This window comes from Antedon bifida, chromosome 7 (genome assembly GCF_963402885.1).
Source record: "Antedon bifida chromosome 7, ecAntBifi1.1, whole genome shotgun sequence".
NCBI classification, from domain to species: Eukaryota; Metazoa; Echinodermata; class Crinoidea; order Comatulida; family Antedonidae; genus Antedon; species Antedon bifida.
The window spans coordinates 4489397-4500014 of record NC_136232.1 but is presented as its reverse complement, the minus strand read 5'-3'; the positions used below and the strand labels follow the sequence as shown (position 1 = coordinate 4500014).

General features: G+C 33.7%; 2 protein-coding genes across 3 annotated transcripts; both read right to left on the bottom strand.

Annotated features, from left to right (window-relative positions):
* Nucleotides 1-148: 148 nt before the first annotated feature.
* LOC144848720 (uncharacterized) lies at nucleotides 149-3637 on the bottom strand. 2 transcript variants are annotated; one of them, XM_078705580.1, is made up of 5 exons: nucleotides 3346-3631; nucleotides 2120-2493; nucleotides 1933-1992; nucleotides 1358-1615; nucleotides 149-1048 (listed from the first exon to the last, which is right to left on the bottom strand). In XM_078705580.1, the coding sequence occupies exons 2-5, from the start codon at nucleotides 2294-2296 to the stop codon at nucleotides 1028-1030; spliced, it is 516 nt and encodes a 171-aa protein (XP_078561706.1). In that variant the 5' UTR covers nucleotides 2297-2493; nucleotides 3346-3631; the 3' UTR covers nucleotides 149-1027. The 2 variants fall into 2 exon arrangements, with proteins under 2 accessions (XP_078561706.1, XP_078561705.1); XM_078705579.1 differs by lacking the exon at nucleotides 149-1048 and having other exon boundaries at nucleotides 1257-1615; nucleotides 3346-3637.
* A 699-nt stretch (nucleotides 3638-4336) lies between these two features.
* LOC144847794 (uncharacterized) lies at nucleotides 4337-9979 on the bottom strand. Its single transcript, XM_078704313.1, has 6 exons — nucleotides 9874-9979; nucleotides 7151-7376; nucleotides 6794-6853; nucleotides 6195-6449; nucleotides 5759-5840; nucleotides 4337-5514 (listed from the first exon to the last, which is right to left on the bottom strand). The coding sequence occupies exons 2-6, from the start codon at nucleotides 7352-7354 to the stop codon at nucleotides 4949-4951; spliced, it is 1167 nt and encodes a 388-aa protein (XP_078560439.1). The 5' UTR covers nucleotides 7355-7376; nucleotides 9874-9979; the 3' UTR covers nucleotides 4337-4948.
* Nucleotides 9980-10618: the final 639 nt, after the last annotated feature.

The following is a 10618-nucleotide window of genomic DNA, read 5'->3' as shown; positions in this document are numbered from 1 at the left end:
GATTTTAGGTATGACACGCCAAAACTTACGAGCAGAAATAAAAAGGAGAATGCATTGTATAAAGATTTAATACATTAAAATCTATTGCCAAATACGTTTCATCGTGCTGCTGTTGTGCTCTCTCGCATTTGAACACCTCAGTTAGCATACAGACTACCTATCTCTTTCCATAAATGTATCCAATGGTTTGTGACCAATTAATATAATAAATTACGAACTCAAAAACTGAGCGAATTACTTTGCAAAATTAAAAAGAACGATAGAGGGCGTGCTATTTTATATTTCGGCCCATTCTGATAGATGCAGATAACTCGAGATTTCAATAAGCATTTGTGACGTCACCAATATATCAATTTTCATGAAAATCAATAAGCATGGTGTGTTGGTATATAGCTAAACAATTCAGGAAGATAACTTGAAAACTGTAAACGTTATCAAGCAACAATACTGTAATACTAAATGAGATGTTTTCCTAACTCTGACGTAATTTATAACAAGTACTGCAGTTAATCTTAATTACCTACTCGATTCCCTGATTTTAAAACGAGTTATTACTCCCAGTAAGGCCTAATAATAATTATTAAAATCTGATAGACCAAATTATTATATTATTTTTACACCATCACCAACTGAATATTATAATGATTTATTTCCTGTCCAAGTGCAATTATGCTAATTACACAATAGTGTAATACATTCTCAAAACATCATTCATTAATCGGAACATCATCCATCAACTGAATGCCACATGTGAAACCATACGGTAATAATTTAAATAATTCATTTCATGAATATATGCTAATTTTATTTTTTATTCCACCAATAAGATTCCAGTAAATCTGCTAATTTTTCTTGATAATATAAAATACAATTCATTATTTTAATGAATATGCTAATTTTAGTTCAGATTCCACCAATAAGATTCCAGTAAATATTTAAGTCTTGCAAATGCCTACTTCTAAATGCTGTCATTCCCTTTTGGTGTAAACGCTTGTATTTTGATGAAATGATTCATTCGTAGTTCTGACTATATCACTCCTGAAACGAGCTGTAACAGAAAAAGACCGTTAATTACTATTATGTGCAATTTTCTCCTTAAACACAGCAAGGTAACTATTGGGTTTCATGCAGCAGTACCAAACGATAGTTGGCGCTAAATAAATTTACCGTGTCAGACTGTGTGTGTATCATTGATTCTAGCATTATTCATTACAAAACATTTAAGTGAATTAATATTTAAGGATTTTTTTTAAGTGGTATTTACTTAATAGGATATTTTTAAAATCATATGCCACCATTGTGCAAACCTTTAGAAATAAAATATATTTGTATCAAATACTAATAATAAAACACTTACTTCCGAACTTTCAGGACACCTGCATCCAATGCAGCCTATAATCATACTTGATATCATTACTAAAAGTCCGACAAAACTGACCGCTGCAAAGAGTGATATAGTTAATGTCCATTCCGAAGGGTCTTCTGTCGTAGAAGCTTCAAATTCGTCTTTACTAACAAAGTAATCATTTTCCCAAAGTCTCCAAGCAATCAGCCCAATGCTAGCTGCCATAGTGACCAATGAAAGAAGTGTGAAACAAACGAGACCTCGGACACCCTGTCGAAAAATGCAAACAAAAATGTTTTTAAAATTAAATATACATACATAAACAATACAAATGAGTATAGTTTATTCAGTTTTAAACGTTGTAGAGTTATTTGTAAATCTTTATTACAATAACTTGGTCTGCCTAACTAGTCTTAAGTAGCTGCGGATCATGTGATTAGCATGTGAAAGTGTTCTTCTATAAATCTTGACTATGTTTACTTTTATGACAAAACGATTCAGAAAAGTGTAAGAACGACTCATAAATAAACTGATCATTAAAAAGATGTTGCTTTTCAAAATAAACTATTGTTTTGTTCCTAACTTACCCAATCATCGTCAGATAACGTAGATGCTATATAAAATGAACATATACCCGTCACAATTGCCTACAAAATACGAAATAAAACCACGTATAAAAAATATGTTTGCGTACCATTTCGTCAAGAGTCTCATTTTCTTTTATTGTCATCTTTATTTTTCTCTTCAAAAGTTAAGTTACATAATTTGACTTACCACTAGACCGGCCCAGATGGGTCCGCCTGCCGTGTCATTTGTAAACTGTCCCCATTCAAAGAAGGCCGCGATCCCAAATCCCACCAGTAGAAGGCCTGACAAAACCAAGATAACTCCACATGCCTTTAAAAGTTTGAACCTACACCGCCCGACAACCATACACTGGCATTTACACATCCTGGGAGTCTTGTTCCTCTTAACGTATATAGTTCTTTTATTCTAGGCGGTTCTCTCTGATGCCTATTTCGTTTCCTACCGGATGTGGCAGCGCGTATGTATAGGTGCGTTTTGTACGCGCAGACCTAAAAAAGACGTGTTCCTATTTTGTCAGTTGAAAGTTGATGATGGGTGTTTAGAATTCGATTCTGAATCACCTGTTTTTATATGGAAAATAATAATCATATTGTTATAACCATACACGATTAAACATTTGTACGTAGGAGGTAGGTATTTGTTCTCGGTTACCGAGATTGTTTTCACATGGCATGATGAACACTTGCAAATTGTTCATTTTTACTTTTGGTGCACGGTACCATTCCAAACAATGGTTTAAGTTCAATGCGAATTTTCAGACGAATAATTAGGCAATATTATTCGTCTGACAAGATATCGCACATGACGTAATCATGAAAATGAACTTAAGCTTTTTTTGTATTAACACCTCAACTTTTAAACATATACTGCATCAACGGTGTTATGCTGATCATTTTGTTTAATCTAAGGCGCTGCGGATAAATAGGTTCCCTCATATAGAGTAGTAAATGTAGTTTGTCACACATGCTGGTCGATTGATCCCGATTTATACAATTATAAGTTAAGCCCTGAAAGACAGTGTGAATGACACACTGCCTTTTGTATTTCTTAACCCTGTCGTTGTCACAATTGACGATACACAATACAACTTAAAAACCTCAATATGGATCACACCCTTGTTTGCCGGTGCATTCCTTACTTTTACAATTAGTCGAACGTATACTATCCAAAGAAATATCGGTTAACATATAAACAATAATGAAACTCACATAAATAAATCTATCAACTGTAACATAACAAATTTCCAATACATAATTCAACAATAGAATAACACACCATGTAAATCCAGTGTATATCAACACAATACAATATGTATATTTAGGCCTATGTTCATTTAATACTGTGGATTCAATGAAACTAAAGCAATAAAACAATCCCATGAGTCATAAAATAAAAGCCAGACAATCACTTACATTAGTTGATGTTGATATAATCTGCCAGCGGCTACTATACCAACAAACGTTAAAATGGTAATGCTCTTTACACAAATAGGTTAATGAGTTACGGTAACTTTTAATCTAACCCAGTCGTCATCAGGCTACTTTTTGACAGAGCAAGGATAATACTGATGACGCGGGCCGTGATACTATACAAGATGCTACGCCTCACCGAAGCATAAAAGACGTTTCTTTTTATTGACACAACAATACCAGTACTTTGCGAAATAGTGATTCTATTGTAACAGGATTTATTATGGATATTTAAATTTCTGACCTTACAAGGGTTACTCATAACAGTATCTATCTACGGGTCTCTATACTTTATAGGTGGATATACCGAATAATAGGCATAGGCCTATTGTTATTATTAATTTTATGAATACAGTTGTGTTAAATGGAAAGAAACCCGTCAATAGTATCGTTTGCTAACGCCCTTCACCCGATCTTTCACTTCAAATTGGATAGCACTGATGAAGACCCCTTTTTAAATGTGTAAGCATAGGGAAATTAGCGTTCTCAACGGAATATTATGATTTTATACCCCTATTGAATATGAACCAGGAACTTGTGGTTGACGCCCTCTTCTTTGTAACGAACCGCTGACGGTTCGCTGAGTATCTCACTCATTTAACACTAAAGTTTGGTTCAAACTAGGGCGTAGACGCAATCACACTCGACTGTTCGAATACTCCATCGCTTGAGATTGGTCAATTCACTTTGCGTTGCGTCCTTGTCAAGTGAAAACGAAGCGTTACCGTCAAAACTCTCCGTCCGGTAACTTCTTAATAGTTGTTTGGTCATGATAAAGACATCTTGGGACTCAACAAAAAGACCGAACATTCGCTTATGATTGGTCAAATTACTATTACTATAAGGTGCAAACGAATAAAAAAAAATATTAGCAAACACATTATCTAAAAAAAATGTATATATTTATTTAGGAATCATTAATAAAAACAGCTAATTCAATTAAGCAAAATATAACTTTTAGTACAAAAATACATTTTCTACATCGCAATAAGATAATTATGCCTATTTATTAGTATCTACAGATATAACACTCTTCTCGTGGTTTATTGGACTAAATGTAAAATATTTATAATTGATTATTAATAATAATAAAACGATTACCATATAATATACAATAGCTAATTAATACGTTTTGGTATTATAAGTACAGTTAGTATGTGAATAAATATAGGATATATACAATACAGAAGGATTGGCAATTTTTAAAAAACATACAAATTATTCTTTATTAAACATATTCTTCTAACTAAATTCCTAAGAAATGTAAAAATATTTCACAACGAAAGAGGGAAATGTTTAGCCTTTAGATTAACAAAAAGCTATATATCTTTGATAAACTTGGAACATATCGTTATCAATGATGATAATAGAGAAAATCCATTGATATGATGACGACAAAATGAACACTACCGCCCTTACTTAAAAGCAAAACGAAATTAGTAAATTGTCTGCAGTGCTTTTTTGACTAAGATCATTAATGGTACCACCAAGTCCTCTATGTTTGATTACATGAGTAGGGTACTAATGATTTTCTATTTAGTATTTCCTAATAATAATCGTATCTAGTTGAGAAACCCTCATTATCTTGAGAATAATCATAATCAACCTGTGGACGTGGCAGTCCATTTGTCATATGAGATCGTATATCTCTTATACCAGTATAATTACTTCGTTTCTTCCCGTAATCCAAGATTGATGAATCCTTGTTGCGCTGTTGCTTAGGCCGTCTCTGTCTGTGGTTGCTCGGATAAAGTGGCTCAGATCCGCTGTGTGGTGGTGGACCTGGGTCGTTGTATGACCGTGTGTCCTCTCTGTGACTTGGTAGTTCTTGGTGGCTACGACGAGTGCTAGAACTTCTTGATATTGGTGGTCCTACTGCAGGCTGGGCGCCGTAACGAGCATATTTGTTCTCCATAGATTCAACGTGTTGCTCTTGTCGACTGGTGAATGTAGGTTGCCTGCTCCATGGGTCTTGCGGCATGTGGGTTGAGGATTGTTGTGGCCTAGGACGGAGATGGTCTGCTATCAAATCATCGTTGTACCTGCTGTGTCTGTTGGAAAGTCCATTTTCTCCGTAATTGTTGTGAGGTGCTTTTGAAATCATATACGGTGCTGGAAATAAAGGAAACAAAAATTCATTTACCAAAGCTGTAAGCAAGCTATAAGTTATTATACATCGCCGAGTAACTATGGTGATCATGAAAAGTGATTATCTTCCCGCTTTTCGACAACGTATTCAATACGATGCCGTCATTAAGTAGGTGTAGTTCCAACTGTCCATGATGAACCTCGGAATATCTGTCTGACCCTGCGCCGTTGATACCTATTGCACATGACAATAGATTGTACAACTTACTTTTATAACTGTCAAACTGTCCATAATTTGGATCAGACGGGAATCCTCCTCCTCCTTCCTCTTCTTCCTTTGCGTATTCCATCTATAGTAAAATAAATCAAAATAGCCGAATCAGTCAAAATTTCATTACTGACAACATAGAATGCAAAAACTTAAAATTATGAAAGATACCATAATTCCTACAATGTGGTAGGTAATACCATGTCCCACTGTTCCGTGTGACGCCTTTGATACTATAGAAGAATCGGCAAGACCATCCCAACATGTTTTGAAGTTAGACTGTATAGCATTCTTAATGAATTCGAATATGACTTTACAAGCCGAGAGATCTTCTTTAATGGATTAAAACATCAAAACTCCGTGTTCTTCTTACCAAAATATATGAAATGATTTGTTAAAATATAGTACGTTGTCAATCAATGTATACATAACTTACCTCGTCATCATCTATCATACCACAGGAGCAGTAGCCAATAAATATTAGAACCATTGACAGAAGAACTATAAGACATGTTAGGCCTAACTGTATTCTCCATAACCATTCGCCCGTGTCACTCTCCGAGGTAAGAACTCGATTAAATATTTCAAAATATATGTTTTCCTTGTCACCATATAAGGCTAGAAGCTCTAGGCAAATGTAGGCAAATGAACCGATCACTGATAGAGTTGAGAATACTGCAATAGCCGTACCCTGGAAATTAAAATTGGATTGTTTTATATTTATACATATAATGTATTATGAAACTTCTAAAGCAATGGGAAGAACGTGAAGAGGTCAATTTTAAATTGAAGACATTACTCAAACGATAAGTATGCGCAGAAGGCAGTGAGTGTTATACTCAACAGCTGCGTGGTCTGCTGTGTTGTGAAATAGATGAAGCTAGGCCTAGAAGTTTCTGCATTATTAGATAAAGAAATACTCGGTTCAGCTGAGATTGGTTCGATTTCTCCTGATTATTTGCATATTAGTTAGTATTAATAATTAGCCTAGCAAGTATATTAGGCCTCAGACAATAACATTAGTTTGTAACTTACCACTGCCGAGTCGTAGCAAACAGTACCCATACAAATACCAAACACAGTAGGAACTATCATCTGTAATTGAAAAAAAGAAATTATATAAAATGACAATGGCACACAATATCTCAAGACTAGTTTGAATGCATTTCAAGTTTGTCAACATCGAAAATCAGATTACGTCTTCCAAGATTAAAGTATTAAATATATTTCGACATTTAGTATAAGCTTACAATGTAATATTTCCTTTGAATGTGTTTAATTACAAATATAATTGGTAACAGTATAAATATTTGTGTAAGTACGGTAGTCCTCTTTCTTGAAGTATTTTAAATCTATACACATGTATCATTGAATAATGGGATGAATACTTACCAACACCAATGCCACCACTGGCGGGGTATACCAAAGGACAGCGACCTCCCATTCATTCTTAATATCTGTTGCATTGTATATGTCACAGTATTCCACTGCACAGCTCACCCACACACCAGCATTGACTAGGGCTGCCACTAGCGCTAGAGCACTGATTGAAAGAATCCCTGCTTTACCGCAAAAACAGGAACTTTCAGATGTCATTGTGATGTATCTTGATAAAGTTCTAAAACAACATAATAAATAATAAAGTGCAGTTAAGTAATTTAAAATCACTTTTTCAAATTCATAAGATGTGATTTTGAAATACATTGGTTATTATGCCATGCGAAAACTTTTATTTCCGATGCATATGGATGTGTAAGTTTTCTATTTTTGAACCATAATTGCTTCTGATTCTAGTAAGAGCCTACTGTACTTTTAAGTTACAATGCTTTTCTTTTACCGTATTAAGACTTACAATTTGAACTTTGTATGATCTATTAAATCAAGCGAAAACAAACGCAATAATAGGGTATACAGTATAGTAATTTTTACAGAGTACTGAATTGTATAAAAAAAAAATCGGTTCAATTATCGAAATACCATTTAAGGCCAACTTAAGCTGAAAGTACAGTCGTTTGACATTTCTAAGTGCAAGTTCGTAAATTCAGATTGGCTGTTTTATCTTGTTTCCATTTCTCAGCGTTATACTATAAGTTAAAAGGAACATTGGAATGTCACAAGAAAGACATTCTTCGTTAATTACACCTAATTGTAAGAAGAAAATGACAACGACAACGAAGTCATAGTCAATGAACCTAATGATGCCACTTTCACTCCAAAGATTACACTGTGGTTCGTTTTTACAAAGGAATTCACACTTTAAAAGCACCTAGGTCTTAGGTATCCAAATAACAAATCTCAGTGTTAATTGTTGTGCCTATTTCAATTTACTTTGCCCGTCTCCTCAGTGTAGCACACATGAATCACATAATGTTAAAAACTCAATGTTTTGATCATTCGTTCTTTGCTATATAAAATTATTTGATCTATTACAAATTTTGATTTTTTCAATGTTCAACAACGATACTGTACGTTCTAACTATGGTTGGACACAACTGGTACAGTGTTAGATCCATAGACATTTTTCTTGAGGAAATAACTATAAATACTTTACACACTTCTTTCGATATCAATGGATTCGGTTTTACATAAGAATAAGACTTCAATTTATATTTGTCAAAGTGTGAGAAATTCCTTGTAACTATAGAATTGTATAATTCAATTGTACTAGTGCATCGAATCTTTGTTGTACGTACACACTTCTTTTACAGGATTAACCTTTTGTAACCGTAAGAAAAAGAAAGTGCGATTCACTAAACATATTTTATAAAATAATTTTTAAATCATAGTAAAATATAAATACATAACATAAAAAAAGTTAATTGGAAAACCCCTTGCCATTCGAATTAACCGTCATTTTTAAGGACGACGACAGTGACAGTCGCATCACTATTGTACCCTGAGTATATCGTAATGTAGAATTCTTCGCTCCAAGACTTTCAAATGAAAGTTTACACATGCATATAACATGCATTTTTTAATTATCCCATTTCTTTCCATATATTACTTATTTAATTATTACTATACACCATCTCACACTGTCGTTCGATTGTCGCCATAAGTGTTCAATAAAGTATAAGCGTGGGTGAATTATTTTATCCATGACAGTGACAGTAACTGACAAACATGGTTGAAAGGCTTACTTCCCAAGTTGCAAACTAACTTTTAAAGTACAGTATTTGCTTTTTCACAGTTTTGTCAAAGCCCCTCTGTACTTCAACCACACAAATTACATTATGTACATAGTAAACAGTGGTTGTTTCCGTGTTGTATTAAGGCGGAGGCGATATTTGAACATACTTAAAGTTAACAACAAGTTGAATAGAAGAATATAAATTAGCATAACACTTCAAATCGTAATATTTAAATATATGGGTGTTATGGTCAGTAAATATGATACAGTTACTTGTTCAGACCAGGGAGTTATTTATAACTCCCTGTTCAGACATTAGGCCTATATTGTAGTTCTGGAGATTTGTCTGTGGAAAGTAACATTATAGATGAACATGATAATAAACTTATTGTTACAAAAAACCCAACAACTTAAAATTACTAACTACATTTTGTAATACCTACCTACCTTGTTGTATTATGATTAAAATAAATCTACGGACTAGTGGGGGAACGTGATTTCTCTCGTTAATACAGTACTATAATATATATATAAAATATTAATATAATATTATACTGTAAACTTTTGATATTCAGTGGAAGAAAAGATGGCAATAAAACGTGTAATTGTATATTTACTAAATTTATCTTAGATCTAAATAATAATAATGTTTGTTCTGGATTAACTTACAACTACCGACGGTGATTTTCACAAAGTAAGTCTATATATGTATATGTTATATAGTTATTACAACCTTTTTTAAAGTATCCGTTTTATCAATTACATTTACCTGATATGATCGCGCGGACATAGGTTACAATGCCAAATCTCTGCTGTGATTCGTTTAAATTCGACAATAGTAACTTTGTCGTAACATTTGTAATAATTCACCATCTTTTCTCAAAGGTAACTTTGAGATCTATCAATTGACAGATACTATGTATATGTCACGAATAAACACTCATTTAACCCTAATAGTAACAATATATATTATTTTAGGACTTACCTTTATAGAAAAGAGCTTCCAGGCTACACCACCGTTCAGAGTGTATTGGTACGCAGGCCTCTCGTGAAGCAGCAGTAAACAAAGGCTGAAAAGAGGGCGAAAGCGGCAACACCCAAAAGCAAACAATAGTGCCTACAGTACAATTATTGTCAGTCTTAAATGGTTACTGAACCGAAACCATAACGCTTCGTGGGTTTTATTCACAAAAGTGTTGTGATCAGGTTTTATTGTATTACACCGTTCAAGCTGAAACTGAATTGTATAACAATATAAGGTATACCAGTTTAAATGCTTCAACTGTTCAGATTATTCTAATTTCAATGTGAATGAACTTGGGTCTCTGGTACTGAGTGGTAGCACTGAATCATCCAAAATAACCGTACATATGTGCGATGTTATTACATTATACTCTGTTGTCATTTCTCCAGTCTACTCATATCGCCCTCATATTATTTAGTAAAAACATTTTCAAAATTATATTAATTAATCATGGTAATGAGTTGTACGGCTGTTTTTGTATTTCCCACGACATACCATAGGTTGACAACAAATGTTTCAAGAGGCGCCCCGTATACAACAAAACAACTTGTCGCGTAAAGTTTACAAAAGTATTTTTCCTCCACACAAGCTATACAACTGTCAGGGGCGATATTTGAATTGTATTCTCGAACTTCATTAATTAATCATGGTAATGATAATGTTTCAAGATTCGCCCCGTATACAAAACCACTTTTGTCACTAAATA